Source organism: Grus americana, chromosome 14 (assembly GCF_028858705.1).
Source record: "Grus americana isolate bGruAme1 chromosome 14, bGruAme1.mat, whole genome shotgun sequence".
In the NCBI taxonomy this organism is placed as follows: Eukaryota; Metazoa; Chordata; class Aves; order Gruiformes; family Gruidae; genus Grus; species Grus americana.
This window is the reverse complement of record NC_072865.1, coordinates 20,964,703-20,981,744: the sequence shown is the minus strand read 5'-3', so window position 1 is coordinate 20,981,744 and position 17,042 is coordinate 20,964,703. Positions and strand designations below refer to the sequence as shown.

Genomic DNA, 17,042 nt, shown 5'->3' with positions numbered 1-17,042 from the left:
GCCTGCGCACTGCCGCGCCTCACCTCGCCTCAGCGCCCAGGCGGCCACGGGGAGAGGCGTCGGCGTCACGAAGCTCAAATAAATGCCCGAGAATTGTTTTTTGTGTTTTGCCTTTTTTTTTTTTTAATATAGAAAAATACAGACTTCCTCCACACTCACCCCAGCCGGAGCCTGCCTGTGCAGCTGCACCAGACCCCTGTTGCGTCCCTCAGGAGGGCCCACGCTCCTCACAGGCCAGGCTCCCCAGCCAGCAGCCCCGAGCGCGCCTGACCCCATACTCGACGGCAGAGCCCAGCTGCAGGCTAGGACTGACCCTTGCAGCCCTCAGAGGGGTGGGGATGGCACCCTCCACTGCCACCCTCTCCCTAGGTCCTGAGCCTGTGGGGGCCTAACACACCACAGATCCCACCCCCCCACTCCAGAGCTCAGCCTGATCCTGCCTGAGCTGCACCACAGCCATCCGTGCCTGCGCCACCACCACAGCTGGCTACAGCGGATAGAAATGGCTGTACAACGGCAATATTAGGAACCCTCAAGCTTGACTCGTCCTTCAGAGGTTCCAGTTGTACAGCAGTTCTGGCCAGAGGTGCTTGACTGAAAAGTCCTAGGGCTCCAGCCTTCTTCTGATCTCATCAACAAGCTTTTCTCTTGGGATGTCAACCTACAAAGCAAACGGAGAGGAAGAGGTAGCAGCACTGGAACCCTGAACAGAGTACGGTTCGATCTGGCCCTAAGGACTTGCTGTGGATACCAACGCAGTTCACGACTGGTTTTCTGGAGCAGTTGCCCAACAGAGCTGTGCTACAGCTCCCCACAGGAACAACATCACCAAGGGAAAACCCAGAGCCCTTCACCAATCTCTAGATTTTGGAAGCACTTTTGAAACCTGGTGTAAAAACGCATTCTCACCTCCTGTCTCATTGCGACATCTCGCAGCTTGACGACTCCATCTGTCAGCTCTTGCTCTCCTACAATGGCAGCAAAGGGGATCCCCATGTCCTCACAATACTGCAGCTGCTTCAGCAGTTTAGGATCCTTCTTGTACAGCATCTCTGCCTATGAAGGAGTGGAAAAAATGAATCATTAACGCAAAATTTGCTCTGATGGATCTTGGAGCAAAACAGCCAGCACCAAACCCGCACACAAAACTCTGCCTCGTTATTCCTGCAGCAAGTGGTTGCCTTTCATGCTGTCAGCTGTTCTCCTCTGCCTGCTACATCTCAGACAGGCCCAGATCTTGGAGACACACAACTAACGGAGTTGGTCTTGCTGTCCTTTTCAGGCTCTCCCTCCCTCACCCGTACTGGTGCTAAGCCCAAGTCCTACTTTACCTTGATCCCTGCATCCCACAGCTCGGAGATGAGCTTCAGTCTCGCAGCAAGTAAGTGTTTCTGAGGCGTAGCCACCAGCACTTGTGTCTCAGTCGTTCGAACCTTCTCCCCAGAAGCCTGCAGGGACACACACTCCTTGGGAGTGACTGGCTCCTAGGGAATCTGCAGCTTGCAACAGAAGCTCATCTCACCTTGTCTTCAGACCTTAACTTAGCTCCCCAAAACAAGCATACTTAAAAGCTAACCATCACCATTCAGTGAACTTTACTCAGCAAGGCTAACCTTCCAGAAGCAAAAGAAGTGCACAGACAAGAAAACCTGGACACATTTAATGAGTCCCCCAGAGAATCTGCATTGTGACAAACTCCTGAATCATGTGCTGCTGTTCCCACGGGACCTTGGCCTTCCTCCTTCCCTCCCAGACAGGGCCTGGACATCTTCCCAACGTCTCCTTTGAATCTTCAGGTATAAACACATTGCCTCAGCCTCACTTGCTATGAATCACAAGCTCAGAACTAAATGCAGAGTGATGAATTTCCTCACGGGTTTTCCTAGGGTGCTCATCACAGAGCGAGTGCCACAGCTGATACCGAATTCATCACTCTTTGTCTCTTGCCTATGAATTTTTCTGTCCTGGGGACTGTGAAGTGACTGGGGTACAAAGTTTAGAGCCAGGACCAGAGCTCAGGGCTTGTCTCTAATGCTTCCTTGGCATCTGCTACAAAATGCTGCCCTCAGCTGCCCATGCCTGCATCCTGACAGGCTGCAGAAAAGGGCTGTGTCTTCTGTGCAGACATGGACATGCAGGCATGAGAGGAGCCACCATCTCCCCCAAAATTCTTTACCCTCAAACACTCTGGAGTGGCAGAGCTCTGCAATAAACAATAGCTGGCTTCCTAGAGCCCTCCCCCATGCACCACCTGCAGCACCTACCTTCACTCTCTGCTCCAGGATGGAGAAGATCCGCTCGATCCCAATGCTGACCCCCACGCAGGGCACCTTCCGTCCCTTGGGATCAAACATCCCCACCAGTCCGTCATAGCGACCGCCTCCAGCCACGCTCCCAACACTGACTGGCTCCTCCACGTGGTCGTTCTCCTGCTGCAGCAGGACAGCCTCAAAGATCACCCCCGTGTAATAGTCCAGACCCCGCGCCAGGCTCAGGTCAAAAGAGATCTGTAGGACACAAGGGACACCCCGTCACTGGGCATGCTCGGGGGACCCAGGCTGCCCGGCCACGAGGGCAGCACCCCCTCCTGCCTCTGCATCTCCTCACCTTCCCTGCGATGCCAAACAGCGTCAGGTACTCAAACAGCAGCTTCATGTCCCCCAGACCCTCCTTGGCCAGCTTGTTCTGGGACAGCTTTGGGTCCTGGAGAAGCCGCTCGATCAGGTCCAGGCCACCTGCGGGAACGAGCCGTGCCTCAGGTCTGCCAGTGCAGCAGCACCTGCAACGGTGGGCCCGGCCAGCCGTGTACGTGCCTTGCACCCCTCTGTCACTGGCCCTGCCTGGCCTGGAAGAACAAGGCCAAGGGCTCGGCCCCACAGTGCTCACCGTGAAGCTGGACATACTCCCCGATGCGATCCGCAGCCTCGGGAGAAAGCCCCTTCTCTCCTACCATCTCCCTCCTCACTTCTTCCCACGGCATCTGCAAGGAGAGAGAAGAACCCCTGCTGCTGCAGGACGCTCTCATCACCCACTACCTCCACCAGCCCACATGTGCGGGAAGACAGCAGTCAGCAATCTCACTAGTGATCTGCATCTCTCTCACAGGAATTGTTAACAGAAGCCACTGGAAATGCCAAGGATTTATTCTTAACCAGGCCCAAGAGCTCCCCAAATCCTTTGCAGCTTAACTGCTGCAAACCTCTTTACGATGAGAACAGCCATGACACCGCCCAGTCCGAGACATCCAGGCTGCAAGCGATCTCCCCACGAGCACAACTCTTACCTTGTCCAGCTTGTCCACAGTGGAGCACGTAGTTATGAACTTGCTCTCTGGGATGTTGCAGACAGCAAACACACCGTTCAGAATCCGTCGGTCATTGACCTGGGGTGGGAGAGGCACCCTTAGCTCAGGGAGATCCCCCCACCGTCGTTTCTTGCCCCAGAGGTGCGGGAAGCTGCAGCTGTTGGCGTTTCCTTGTGCCTCAATCCCATGGGATGGGAAGGTGCAGAGGTATGAAAACTGCTGAGCTCTGATCTCACCTTAATGAGAAAGTCCCCGAGCTGCAGGTCACTCAGGATCTCGTGCACGATCTTCAGGCACTCGGCATCGGGAATCATCGGGTCGAACTGCCCGGCGATGTCAAAATCCTGAGGGCAGAAGAAGCGGCAGAGGGTCCTGGCACAGCTGAGGTGCTTTGGCTCCACAAGGCATGCTGTACAGCCCCACAGCAGCTGAAGGCAATCCAGCCGGTAAAACCCACACCAGTCCCCCGTGCGGTCTCGGCCCCATGCACAGCAGGCACCACAACACTCACGCACTGGTAGAACTCCCTGTAGCGGCCCCTGGTTGTGGCCGGGTTGTCCCGCCTGTAGACCTTAGCGACGTGGTAGCGCTTCATGTTGGTGATCTTGTTCATTGCCAAATAGCGAGCGAAGGGCACCTGGGGGCCGAGGAGTTAAGGACAGAAACGCAGAGATCCCCTGAGCTGCAGAAAGCTGAACCTCAAAGCTCCCCATCTCCCTCTCACTTTGCAAGCTGCTCCCTGATCTTCAGGGAGATCATCAGCCTGGGCTGATGATGAGTATGATGAACCACGCTGAGCTACTCCAACACCAGGACAACTCAGTTTCCTTCTTCTGAACCACAGTACATCAGCACCTCCAAACCGAGACCTTTGCTGGGTCATTTTCTCCTTTTATGGTGCGATCAGAGAGAATTCATTAGACACACAGACATTAAAGCTGAGGCCTTTTGGTGAGACGCAGAGGTGGAGAAGGCTTGGGACAGACACCTGTTTGTACCTGCAGCAAACACCACTGCACTCAGAGCAGCCACTGAGGTGGGACGGGCAGGACAGGAGCGCACAGAGGTGGGGACTGTAACTGGGAGGAGGTAAAACCAGTATGGTGGAGCATACTGGTGCACGTTCACAGGGGACAGCAGGAAGGGCAGCTTCGCTGCAGATCCCAGACCGACTGTGGGGTGGTTTGAGGTGGGCTCACACAGATGACAGCCAGCACAGCTGGGGTGTCTGCTGCTCGGCAGGAAGGGGGTTTCCGTCACCCCGATGGGACCTGCAGGGCAGGGTGAGGGTGACCCACCCAACACCTTCTGACGTGGTGGAGGTGGCAGTGACCTTGGTGTGCCACCGTCCCCTCCACGAGAGTGCAGGATACAGTCAGGTCGTAGCGCAGGGCCAGCAGCTCCCCTCCCTGGTCCTGCAGCTCATAGATGAGCCGCGCGCCCTCCCCGTACTTCCCCGTCAGCGTCTCCTGGGGAGAGGCGAGGGGGCTGGTGAAGGGTCAGGGCAGTGGGTGCAGAGCCCGGCCCCCCACCCGAGCCCCACAAGTCAAGCAGAGAGTATGGGCGGGACACAATGCACGTCCCCCCTCGAGGCAGAAGGGGGGCCCACGGCCCCATCCCCCCACTCAACAGGGCCCCACAAAGGACTGGCACAACCGTCCCCCACCCACCGTGCCCCTCCCGGGGGAGCCCCCAGCCCCGCCCCAAACCTGCTCCCTCAGCCCCGGGTAACGGGGCGCTCCCCAGCCCCGCGGGAGGAGGGGGGACCCCACAGCCCCCCAACCCCACGGGGGAGCAGAGGAGGGTCCCACAGCCCCGGTGCGGGTCACCCCCACACCCTAAAGAGGAAGAGGGGGTCCCGCCGCCCCCCTAGGTCCCCCCGGCGCCACCTCACCCGTAACTCCAGCACGGGGGTGTCGATGGCGGCCGCGCCGTGCCGCTTGAAGCAGGCCACCACGGCGGCGAGGAGCCGGTCGCGGAGCGCCACGTGGGCGGGGGGGTGGTCGCGGGTGCCCTGGCCCGGGATGGAGAGCGGCCGTCAGCGGCGGGGACGGGAGGAACAACGCCCGGTAACCGCCGGCACGGCCCCCGCTCCCCGCCGTTACCTTGGGCGTCTTTAGAGCCAGGCACCGGCTGCCGCCACCAGCAGAGCCCGCTGCCGCCCGCACCTGCCGGTAGAAGAGGCCGCGGTCACCGACCGGCCCTGTCGGACGGGACAGCCAGGACCGCGACCGGGAGAGGCTCACTCGGCCCCCGGCGGGGCCCACGGGCAGCAGCCGCCCGGTGACTACGAGCGGTCCCAGGCGCAGCATGGCCGGTCCCGGGGAAGCCGGAAGCGGCCGGGCCACGTGACCGCCTAGCGCCACTGTCCCGCGGCGCTCTAGGCTAGAGCGGCGGGCACTCGTTGGTACTCCAGCGGACTGCCTCGCTTTACGGCCCGGGCGCCACCGCGCGACAGTTTCCGTTCCCTTGTCACCTCACCCGCACCCTCAACATGGCGTCAGGCAGTGGGGTAGGTGTTGGCGGCGGCAGGGCCGCGACCGTCGCTTTCTCTTTTGCTCGGTAGGCCCTGGGCCGTGCCGGAGGCAGGGCCGCGGCGGCTGGGGCCGCTCTGGAGGGGCAAGCGGGGGGCAGCGCCGCCCTGCTACGGCCGGGCCGTGCTGCGCTCGGGCCTGCTGCCAGGCCGTGGGGTGAAGGACTCCTCGGGGTGGGGACGTGGCTGGGCCGGGGGTGCCCGGGTGGGCAGAGGCACGTGTGGACGCTCTATCCCTGCTTTTCGTAGCGCCGTGCCCTCTGTAAGTGGGCGGTGAGAGATTTGCGACCCCCTGAGAGGCCCCGATGCCTTCAGGGCTAGAAAGAGAGTGGACTCCACACCGATCTTCCCTTTCCAGGGCCAGGCCTCCCCTACAGGAGCCCTTATTTCAGCCAGGCGGCGTGAGGAGATTTGAACCTGCCGCAACTCCCGGGGTGGGGGTGCCCGCCTGTCTTCAGCCCCCCGGGGGGGCCAGCGCACCCCAGGAGCCTCCTGGGGCGATGGGGGGGTGGGGGCAGCTCCCTCCTTCCGTTCCCCCTCTTATCCTGCCCCGCTACTTCTCGGCTCCTTTGGGAAGGGGTTGCCCATTTCCCAGCTGGCTCTCATGCTGTCCAGCTGAAGTTGGTGCTTGCTGCCATCTGCCCTGCGTGGAGAAACCACCCTTTCCTTGACTCTGATTCTGGAGTCTCCAATGGCTCACGTGTAACTTGATTATTTTATTGACGTTACTCGGTTTGTGTCATGTGGCAGTGAGGTCTTTCTGCCTTTATGGATCCCACAGGATTTGGTGTTGGGAATGCCAAGCTTGGATGAGTGAGATGGATGCCATTGGCGTAATGTGACTGGAGAGCCAAGCCAGTTTAAACACCTCCAGTAACACCCCAGACGGCTCTCGGCATGGCAGGGACTGTGCTTCTCTGCTTTTTTGGCCAATCTTTCCTTCACCTGAAGCCACTTGCTGAGAAGTGAGCAGTGCTGAGAGAGATCAGGGAGCAGGATGTCTGCCTGGGAGTGGGACTGAGCCTGTGTTTTATTTACAGCTGCTTGATAATCTTGTATTCTTTTAGAGACTTTGGTGCTGATACAGGGTAGATCATTTGGTGTCTGTCTCCAGAGGGAACAGGAGGCTATGGGGCACTTCTGGTTTTTAATTGCTGTTACTTATTTGGGAAATACTCTCTGTCACCCAAAGCAGCTCTTAGATAAAGATTTTAGGGCTTGCAGCCACCCCTGCCTCCACCAGACCAGTTAAGAAAAGTTCCTTCGGATAATGTCTAGCCAAAATCTTGTTACGCATTTGGGTTTAATTTCTTTCCCTGTGCCTGGATGAGGGAGATTGGTAAAAGAGCTGTGAAAGACTTTTTTCCTTTTATTACAACAGGAGAGAGAAGCAGCAAGTAAATCGCCTCCTCCCTGGGCTCCCACTGGCTATGATTTGTGATAATGTGCTGGTATGCAGGAGAGTCTGGATTCTGGAAAATACCCCCAAACGTTAATTTACACTCCGTGATATTTTCTTTTCTTTTGCTCAGGGTGGTTAATAAAACCTGTTATGACATGCTTAAAGTGCTTAAGAAGCTCTGGGAATAAATGAGAATTTTTCTACGCCTCCCTAAGGCATTTTCATTCCTATCAGTAGTTGTTCGTTCCATTTGAAGGATTGCCAGAGGAGAAAACGTTAAATGACTGTGCTGCTGCTATAGCTTCAAATGGGATTTATTTCCTTTGGATTGTGATTGGATTCTTGATTCGGCTGAACATAGAAGGCGGTGGGGTGTGTGGGGGTCCTTCTTTCCCGGAGGTGTTTTAAAATACATCTGTCCTTTTTTTAATATGAAATTGAGAGCTTCTTACTGCTGTGCTGAGCGAAATGCGGCTCTCTAACCAAATGAGAGTTATCTTCTCAAGAAAATAAAGAAGTGTCTGAGTTATAAGCTGTGACTGTCACCAGGTGTGGGGGCCTTAACCACACACGGGGAGACACTGAGAAGAGGCTGTGCTGGTTTGGTGAGAGTGGACTTGAATGGAAACGGGATTCTTGTCCAGTCACTTCTGTCCTCAGTGTTGGTGACTAGCTAAAAATCCCCCCTGAAAAGAATAGTGTTTGTATTCTTCAGTGCCAGCTTCACCTGAATTCAGCTTCTTTTTCTGCAACTTCTCCTGCTGCTGCCAGTGTAGAGTGCTCTGGGGAGCTGCCCAAGGGCCATTCTGCCTCCGAGGTGTTTCTTCCCTTCATGTCCGCAGTTTGAAGCTGCAGGGGTGCATTTCGTACAGGTGCTTCCCTGGTATCTCCACGCCCTGCCTTGGCAGATAGACGTTTCAGAGCTTTTTCTGGTTTGCTTGTACACATGTCTCACTTGAAAAGCTCATACTGGTTCCTATGATTTTGTAGCAAACCCAGTGCTTTCATTCCTGTAATGCATAGGCATACAAAGCAGGTGTACGCAGCCTTCCGTACTCCTTCATTTTAATCACACTCTTTATAGCTCATGTTGTATTTCACAGCTTCCTTGTCTGATATTTGCAGCTTGGGTTTAATTGCTTTTTGGAAGAGGTATGTGTAACCTGCTAAGGACTGTGCTGTGTCAGGTGGCACTTCTGAGGTCTTGGATCAATCGGTTTAAATCCCATTTGTGTCTGCTTTTCAAAGCAAAAGCCTGGGTGGTCATCTCAGGAGCCATTAAGATAAAGTCATTATTTTTCTCAGTGCTTTGCAAACCTTCTAGAAGAAGTAGATGCAGGCATGCTTGGTGTTATTCTCTTAAGTTACATCCTTAATTCCTAGATAGGAAAACAGAGGACACGGGGATATAACGTAGTGCCCCTAACCTACTGCTGCAGCCACACAGGCCAAGTGGTTCCACCTCTTTCCCCAGTCTCCCCTCAGAGCTAGTCAAACTGTATAATAACGTTAATACACTTTGTCTCCTTCTCAGACTAAGAACTTGGACTTCCGCCGAAAGTGGGACAAAGATGAATATGAGAAACTTGCAGAGAAGCGGCTCACAGAAGAGAGAGAAAAGAAAGATGGTGCGTAGTGTACTGACTTCAGGCAAGCTTTGCTCATTTGGCAGTGAGTCACCCAAGCCCTTTGAGTTTGAGAGGGAGAGAGCAGCTAGAAGTGAAATCCCGGAGCGAAATAGCAGCAATTCAAGGCTGGCTTGCTCCGATCCTTTTTCCTGTGCTTGCCACTGAATTTTTATTATTATTTTTTTTCCACAAAAGTCAAAAACCTTTGAGAACCTTTGCCTCTGCCTGTACTTTGGGGAGGGAGAGGAACAATCAGCCCCTGGAAACAAAGAGATCTCAGAATATGACCCAAGTCAGTGCTGCAACTACCGCACAGTTCTAATAGGAATCAGGAAATAGTGAGAAGGAAATTACATCCTTTACCAATCTAAAAAAAAAAAAAAAAAAGGTGCAATTTCAGCATGAATCAACTAGTTCACAGGTTCCCAGCAGGCCCCTCTTCATCAAGGGCAAGGTGAAGTCCAGCATGCCGATCTTGACCTTTTCTGATAAACAGTTTGGGTTTTTTGCATATGTTCTAGGCAAACCAGCTCAGCCTGTCAAAAGGGAACTTCTGCGGCACCGAGACTACAAAGTGGACCTGGAATCGAAGCTGGGGAAAACCATTGTCATCACCAAAACTACTCCTCAGTCAGAGATGGGAGGGTAGGTCGTGATCTTCTTGTTGGAGTCAGTGTCGTGCTGGTGAGACTGGGGGGCTGGGATACAGCAGAGCGCCCTCACAGTGCCCCGGGTGGGGATTTCCTCCTGTGTTTTCAGCCTGGTGCAGTGGTGCTGCACTGTATTACACCTAAACTGCATCTTCTGGGGTAACGTATGGAAGAGACACAGCAGGCTGAGCCCCTTCCAACATTATTACTTGACATCAGCATTGCTTTGCCTACATGTAGAAACAACTGAGGCAGAGCTCTGCTGCCCGCTTGGGTTTTGTTAGCCAGGAGGCCTGCTTGCAGTGAGACCCTCTCTGCTGTTGACTGGAGTTTCTGATTTGGATATCTGTGCGCTTAAGAATCGTATTTGGCCACTGTTTGAGCAGATAGTGTTCAACCAAAGGCAGAAAGGATTCTTAGCTCATCCTAAGCCATCGAGAGGTTGAAAAGAATACATCAAGTTTGTGCCATCCTAAGAGTACGCCCTTTAGTGTCTCACCATCATAGCCTAATAGCCAGCAGTGCCAGGCAGATGCGCAGGCCTGAACAGCATCCGGGGGTGGAAGTGCAGGTCCTGGCTGCCTTTTTGCAGCAGCTCTTAAGACGGGCAGAAAGCACTGCTGTCCATAGCGACAGGGATGGGAGGGCTTGCCTCATGGTCAGGTGAGAGCCTTCAGCAGGCTACCATCCGGAATCGGGCCTGCGTGGCCAGCCCTGCCTTGGAGGAGGGTGTCACAGAGTCCATCCCACCCTGTTGGTTGTGACTGGAAGGGGAAGATGCTGTCGCTGATGTATTAATTACAGATCAGCTCATAATTTGGTTTCTGTCGTTGGCATAAGGGTTGGTACCTCCAGTGTTAACTCAGGCAGCGCTGTCAATCTGGGATGTGCCCTTGCACACTTCTGTAATGGAAGTAGCTTCCCTCTTGCCCTGGAGAAAGGAGCCATACCCCAAGTGGTGTGCAGATTTCATGTTTTAGATTATTTCAAAGAGTTGTTCTGTGAGATGAGGTGATCTTATGCTTTGGAGTTAATGTTTTCTCTCTCTCCTGCCAGGTATTACTGTAACGTATGCGACTGCGTGGTGAAAGACTCCATTAACTTCCTGGATCACATCAATGGCAAAAAACGTAAGGGTTATTTTTCTGCCTTGTTGAAGGGTTGGTTGAGTTGGAGAGCTGCTGCAATGCTCTGGGCTGTTCCTTCACACCTCACCAGTGTCTGAGTGCTGAACATGGATCAAAGTGTGCTTTGGAGATCAGGATTGAGGCAGCGTTTGCTCACAAGAGCTGTGGAGGTGCTGCCTTTATCTCCTGGCACCTTCTTCAGGGTGTTGGACCATTTGCATGGAATACGCCCAGAAGAAATAGCGATTTGTTTACTCTGGTTAGGGGGACGTATTTTCTCCACTTAGATTGTCTGCACTGTGAGAAGCCCGGGATCAGAAAATCCTGATGTCTCCTCTGAACATCTGGAGATAGGGGTTTTTTTACGGAATCAAAACTTTTAAAGAAATTCTTAGATAAGTAAAAGGCATGGGACTAGCCCATTTTTGGATTGAAGCTTCTCTTTGTGGAAGTTGAGTATGAAGCTCAGAACCAGCTGGTCCCTGAGCTCTGGAGTACGGATCAGAGTTTGCAAGGATGGGGGCTGTGGTTTGCTGGGGATGAGCGGAGACAGGAGTGGGGCAGCCTGACCCTGGACTGGGGTCCAGCAGTGTGGTGGTGTTATTGTCCTGTCCGTCTCTCTGGTTCTTCTCTCCATTGCTGTAATGATGCAGTTAACTCAGCTGAAGATAAATACAAGAGAGAAGAGTTCCCAGTTTATCAGTCTGTGTTTAACTTGACAAAGAGGACTGTGCCCTCATTGAGCTGACTCATTTCATGACTGTGCGCATTGCTTCTCCTCGGTGTGTTCAGAGAGTGGGGAAAGTGGAAAAAGTAAAGGAGCAGCAGGATGCACTGACACGCTCTTGGCATGTTGTTCCACTCCTGAAGGTGATTTTGGCTCCCTGTGGAAGTCAACAAATGGCCCCTTTATAAGAAGGCAGTGAAGCATGCGATCCAGACCTGCACGCTTGGCTGGTGGAACCTTTGAGAAATGGGGGGTTTGGAAGAGGAGCTGAGGGCAAGTTGTCTGTGGCTAGGGCAACAAAACCCAACATGTTTGTTGTAAAAGCACATCATGTGCTTTTACATGAATGGGAGAAGGATGCTGAAGTGCTTTGTTTGACATGTTGGGAGATTAGCAGCAAGTCTGTATGAGAGAATCTGGAGTCGAAAATCCTGGCATGACTTTGTTTATGGGCCTGAGATGAAGGGTTGAACTGGGGCTGGAAAGTAGCCAATGCTCTTCTGTACAATATGATTTACAGAGTGACTTCAGGAGTTTCAGATCCAGTCCATAAATCTGGTTAAGAGCTGCTGTTCTGGCAGCACTCTTACTAGTTCCTGGTCTGTAGTTTGAGCTTCCAAGTGCTGCTGCATCCCCGGGACAAACCTGTGCACGGCTGCTGGAGTCAACAGGCTGTTTGGATCCACAGGCGATGCGAGTTGGAGACATTGCTGGGGCTGGCCCCTTCAACTGAGGCTTACTCATGAGCGAAAACTTGGGAATCTGCTCTAAGCAGCCACTGAATCAGAGGTCTGGCTTAATATTCCTTATCTCTGCTTTAGCTGGAAGTGTCCTGTGCAATCAGGAGCTCTCACTGAGAGCCACTGATGTCTTGTTTAGCTTCTCCCACAGCTGAGGGATGCCAGCTTGCTGGTTTTATTCTGGCCCCTTTTTCAACACTCCAGCCTCTGTTTTTTTCACTGGTTCAAGATTAAATTTCCTGAAACATCAGAACACCAATGTGATGGGGAGCATCCTAATAGGGGACCTTAAAAGAATAGGCTGCATCATTGTCCTTGTTATGAGCAATGTATGGATCATTGCAGTTACTGACTGGTTTAGGTTATGGCATCCCCCTAAAGCCCATCCCCTCTGGCATAAGAAATTCCAGTCTGCGTAGGCGTACGGCCTTGTGCATGAGTGTAGTCTGGCTCTGGACGGTGCTTTGAGTGGATGGATGACAGGCAGGAAGAGGCTGCTGTGCTGAGGTATTTAAATTGGGATTGGGGATGGGGGGCTACGTGCAGATCTTCGAAGGCTGAGAGTATTATTGCTGAAGACGGCTGATTCCACTCCTGTTTTCTAGACCAGAGAAATCTGGGCATGTCTATGCGGGTGGAGCGTTCCACGCTGGACCAGGTGAAGAAACGCTTTGAGGTGAACAAGAAGAAGATGGAGGAGAAGCAGAAGGATTATGACTTTGAGGAAAGGATGAAGGAACTCCGCGAGGAGGTGAGTCTGGGCAACGGCTGACAAAGCAAAGCCCCCCCCCGAAACATATTTTGTGAGAAAATCAACTCTGGTTCCTAATCTTGTTCTACAGAAGCCTTGTTGTTGGTAGCATGGGCTGCTTGTCTGCTGCTATGAGCGAGTTTCGTTTCTTTGTTGTTTGTTTTTTAAAAAGTTTGCTGCTGCCATCCCTGGAAACCCCTTTCCCTTCTTTCTGTGTGAGGATAACTTTTGATGCTTCAGGTTTCCACTGAGTGCAGCACAGCCCTGACAGTGCACCTGGTTTTTGTCTCCCATTAGTTGTGTTTGAATTTGTGTGCTCTGATAAGCAGATTTGTGTCTTTGTCCCTTTTCTTCCATGGTTCTTAGGATTGCTGGCATCCTTCTCCACGTGGCATGTTGCTTCTGTGTGGCCTCCCCAAGTGTGGAAGGCTTTTGTGAGTGGTGTGCTGTGGTGTGAGATGTGTGTGGAGGCAGTGAAAGCAGATTCCTCTCAAACCCTGGCTTAGGTGTCAGGTCTTTGACATGAATATCAAGTTTATTTGAAAACCCGACAAAGTTCTGACAGTCGAGGAGCTTCTATGGGTGCTTCTCCTCCATCAGCAGCCACATAACAACCAAATGTTAACAATCACTGCCCGTTTGAGTCTCATTGCCCAAGCCCTGAGCTTTGCCTCTCCACAGGGGTGCTCTGTTGGCATGCATGCAGAGCAGCCCTGTGCTCTGCTCTCCAGCAGGCTTTGGTGCTGCTGAGCCTGATCTGCGGGGGAGAGGTAGGAGACAGGTACCCCGGCAGCACAGGGAGTGCTGTGGGTTGAAAAGCAACTCCCAGTCAATGTATGGCAACAAAGAAATTGGCGGCAACTTTTGGCATAGCTTTCTCCAGGGCATGGCTGTCTTCGGTAGCTGCGGCACAGCGGACAGTGATGGGAATGGCAGGAGCAGTTGCTAAGTTGGGAGGCGAAGCCATGCTTCTGTGTCGCCCGGTACAAGCCTGGCACTGTTCCAGGGCTTGTGATCCTTGCAGAGCAAAACACTTTGATTAGAGCAGCACAAACTCTTTGATGCCAAAACCCCCCAAAGCCGCTCAGAGCTTCAGCTTCTGTTCCACTGAGCAGCTGTCACTCTGCCAGGCTGAAAGCCAACAGGCAGCAACATTCGGCATCGCAGTCACTGGAATAGGGCATCGTACGGGGGAAAGGCCTCCTGCTTTAAAAACAGCTCCTTCTTGCCTCAGCCTTGATTCCAGATGAAACTTCTGATGTTTGGTCAGAAGAGAGAGTTTCGTGACACTTCTTTTTGGCTACACCTTGTGCATGTGACTCTGTTCTTGGGGTGGTCTGTAGACCATAGGAAACCTCCCCCTGGGAGACTGCAGGCCAGGGTTTCTGCTGACTGTTATTTCCTCAGACTCGACCTGGGTTAACTGTGCAGTGCCTGGTGTCTCAAAATCTTACTCAGCTCAGGAGGTTGACGTTATTTTGCTGTTCTGTCCCTTGCTGCAGGAGGAGAAGGCCAAAGCCTACAAGAAGGAGAAGCAGAGAGAGAAGAAAAGGCGGGCAGAGGAAGACCTGACATTTGAAGAGGATGATGAAATGGCAGCCGTGATGGGTTTCTCTGGTTTTGGCTCAACCAAAAAGAATCACTGAGCAGCTCTGGACTTTCCTCTTTCTTGAAAAATTGTTTTTACCCAGGGGACTCTGGATAACTCTTAAAAGACTTGATTAAGGACTTGTATGTAAATCTCCCGGTAGAAGTTGGCTGGAGGAGTCAAAAAGCGATTCCATGCTCTACCTGTGCTGCAGAACAAGCTCCACCTGTCATTAGCTTCCCATCTCCTTCTGTGTCCTAGATCTGGCTGCTCATCACTGCTCTGTGGCCTTGTGTGTGCAGGGAAGTGTTCTGCTGGGTACGTTTTTGTGTCAATAAAGTGCAACAGTTCTGTACAGATGGCCTGGTTCAGGATTAATCTAGTTGTCAACCAGGCGTCATTCTGGGCCCTAGGTGTTAATGTTGTCAACCGGGCTGTGTGTGTGAGACGCAGGGAGTGATTCCGTTTCTTTTTGGATCACGTAACTGAAGGAAACGTGCCACAGCGCGCGGTGTTGAGCGGTACAACCTGCATCTTTATGGCTTGTGCTGAGCAGAGCTGGTGGCTGCACAGAGTCTGGGTTGCCAAAACTTTCCTGTGTATTTTATCCTCAAGGATATTTCACTGCTTTTCTCTGTGATTCGTCCCATAACTTTGATATCTTTAAGGCAGGGGAGAAATTCCTTCCCAGGACTGATCTAGGATAGAGCAAATGAAACAAAGGTGTGTGCAATTTGCCAGAAATAAATGGATTGTTTTAATGGGTCCTTTGGTGGGAGTTTGATTCCTTCTTTGTTTTGAGAGCTTCTGCCTCCCGCTGAGAAGAGCTGCTCATCTCTCCCAAGCTGCGCAGAGCTGGTGGTGGCCTTCTGGGGCCACCGAAGGAGGCAAAGGCAAGGCTTGTGCCCACACCCCCTGGCCCAGCTGCCCTATGCAGGCACTTGCCATCATTCATGGCTTTTCTAAGTAATTCTGGAGATGGGTGTAAGAACATGGGAGGGAAAGGGAAAAGGAAAGGGAGGACAGGACTGGGACCTGCATTTCCATTAGGCTGGGCTGCGTTCCAGCATTTACCAGCTTTAGTATATTAAGGGCCATTTTTTTCCTGTCTACTGGCTATCGGTGTCTTTTCACCTCTGCCCTCCCCTAAATCCACTTCATTTCTGCTTTTATTTACCTCAGTCAAACCTTGTGTGACTCATTTCCATCTACAGTTAGGATTTATATTTTGTGTGGCTGGGTTTTCATAGCTCTGTCTCACTCTCCTCTCTCTTTATGTATATTAATGAGATCCTTGCTCTTGCCCTTCTCTGTACTTGTATGAAATTTTCGATGCGGGGAAGGCTGCAATGTGTTTAGCCTGCTCTTTCGAATACATCTAGAACAAATCCTGTAATGCTTTGCTGCTGTTTTAATTCCTTAATCTTAGACTGCTGACAGCTTCATTGCCCCAGGTCTTTCCGCTTCAATTCAGATTATAATCCCCGTTGAAGATGCTATTGAAATGATATATAGCCAGTCAGATACAACTGTCCTTGGAGGTTTGACCCTTTTAACTTGGCAATCCTTTGACTTCGGCAAACGCTCTCTGAGCACACGAGCTGGAAGGGCGACTTTCATTCCAGCCACGTACCTAGTGCTGTTCAGACTGCAGCACGTGGCTCTGGCTGAATGGGAGAGAGGAGACGCTTGTGCCTTTGTGCCCTCCGGGGTGCGAAAGGGATGCTGCTGTGGTTTCATATGCATTAAAAGTTTAGGACATTTCAGAGAAGATTTAGCAGCGGCCATTTTATCCCAGCCACCAGCTCTGCAGACAACCAGACGCTCACTGCAGCCTGAATTTGGTTTGTGCTGGGGAAGGGACAGAGGCTGCCCTGCACCATCCCTCTTTCCCAGGTTGTGACCTTGAAGCCAGTGGCTGCTGCCTCAGTTTCCCCACAGAGCATCCCGCCGTTCTTGTCCATCCCGCCGCACCCAAGGGGCGAGGTGTGAAATGGGCAGCCCCCAAAAAACCTTCCCGGGGAGCTGGGGATGGCTCCTGCCGCAAGCTGGACCCTGCCCGCATCTGCCCCCACCTTTCCCAGGGCCCTGCCTGGCTCTGCCTGCTGCTTCTGTCCCTGGGAGATGGGGAGGAAAATCCTCCGTGGCACAGCAGAGTGGGAGAGGGCTGTCATTAAGGAGGTTCCTCTTTGGTACCCAGACTCCATCCCAAGGCCATCTGCGTCCCCTGGGCTGAAGCCCCAGCCCCAGCATCCCTGCACCGCTGCCACCCAGTCCCAGTGCTGGGGCTGCTCTCGCCGGGGGAGCTGGGCTCTTTGTCTCGGCTGCTTGCTGGGAGCAGTGGTGTGTGCGGCAGCAGATACAAGCTCTTGCTGGATTCCCAGCAGCGGGAGCTGCCTCTAGCCAAGGATGAAAAGCTGGTTTCATAGGAGGAAATAATATTTAGAGAAGAGAGAGATAACATTCCCTGCACCCGCCGCGTTAACCCTTTGCTTCCACTGCTGCTTAGTGCTGCTGTGGGGTGTTAACCCTTTGCTCGTTGCCCCCAGCACTGGAGCAGTGGTTTCTGTGACTTTTTGTTAGCACTCGTCA

General features: G+C 52.9%; 2 protein-coding genes across 5 annotated transcripts; one reads left to right on the top strand and one right to left on the bottom strand.

The window, feature by feature from the left end:
* Nucleotides 1–96: 96 nt before the first annotated feature.
* LOC129212933 (histidine--tRNA ligase, cytoplasmic-like) lies at nucleotides 97–5,631 on the bottom strand. Of its 4 annotated transcripts, XM_054842162.1 has the most exons (12): nucleotides 5,410–5,631; nucleotides 5,199–5,318; nucleotides 4,678–4,773; nucleotides 3,816–3,941; nucleotides 3,541–3,648; nucleotides 3,284–3,382; nucleotides 2,887–2,980; nucleotides 2,608–2,735; nucleotides 2,265–2,507; nucleotides 1,332–1,448; nucleotides 910–1,056; nucleotides 97–661 (listed from the first exon to the last, which is right to left on the bottom strand). In XM_054842162.1, the coding sequence occupies exons 1-12, from the start codon at nucleotides 5,614–5,616 to the stop codon at nucleotides 605–607; spliced, it is 1,542 nt and encodes a 513-aa protein (XP_054698137.1). In that variant the 5' UTR covers nucleotides 5,617–5,631; the 3' UTR covers nucleotides 97–604. The 4 variants fall into 4 exon arrangements, with proteins under 4 accessions (XP_054698137.1, XP_054698138.1, XP_054698139.1 ...); XM_054842163.1 differs by lacking the exon at nucleotides 4,678–4,773; XM_054842164.1 differs by lacking the exon at nucleotides 1,332–1,448 and having other exon boundaries at nucleotides 108–661.
* Nucleotides 5,632–5,702: 71 nt separating this feature from the next.
* Nucleotides 5,703–15,217, top strand: ZMAT2 (zinc finger matrin-type 2). Its single transcript, XM_054842119.1, has 6 exons — nucleotides 5,703–5,816; nucleotides 8,774–8,867; nucleotides 9,389–9,512; nucleotides 10,574–10,647; nucleotides 12,717–12,862; nucleotides 14,365–15,217. The coding sequence occupies exons 1-6, from the start codon at nucleotides 5,799–5,801 to the stop codon at nucleotides 14,506–14,508; spliced, it is 600 nt and encodes a 199-aa protein (XP_054698094.1). The 5' UTR covers nucleotides 5,703–5,798; the 3' UTR covers nucleotides 14,509–15,217.
* Nucleotides 15,218–17,042: the final 1,825 nt, after the last annotated feature.

What these genes read in the sequence shown, in the direction of transcription:
- LOC129212933 (XM_054842162.1), bottom strand. Translation starts at nt 5,616, where the DNA reads ATGCTGCGCCTGGGACCGCTCGTAGTCACCGGGCGGCTGCTGCCCGTG. An exon ending in TGGCTCTAAAGACGCCCAAG is followed by an intron (nt 5,319 to 5,409) that starts GTAACGGCGGGG and finishes ATCCCGGGCCAG; the next exon opens with GGCACCCGCGACCACCCCCC. An exon ending in CTGTGGACAAGCTGGACAAG is followed by an intron (nt 2,981 to 3,283) that starts GTAAGAGTTGTG and finishes CTCTCCTTGCAG; the next exon opens with ATGCCGTGGGAAGAAGTGAG.
- ZMAT2 (XM_054842119.1), top strand. An exon ending in TCACATCAATGGCAAAAAAC is followed by an intron (nt 10,648 to 12,716) that starts GTAAGGGTTATT and finishes CCTGTTTTCTAG; the next exon opens with ACCAGAGAAATCTGGGCATG. An exon ending in TGAAGGAACTCCGCGAGGAG is followed by an intron (nt 12,863 to 14,364) that starts GTGAGTCTGGGC and finishes CCCTTGCTGCAG; the next exon opens with GAGGAGAAGGCCAAAGCCTA.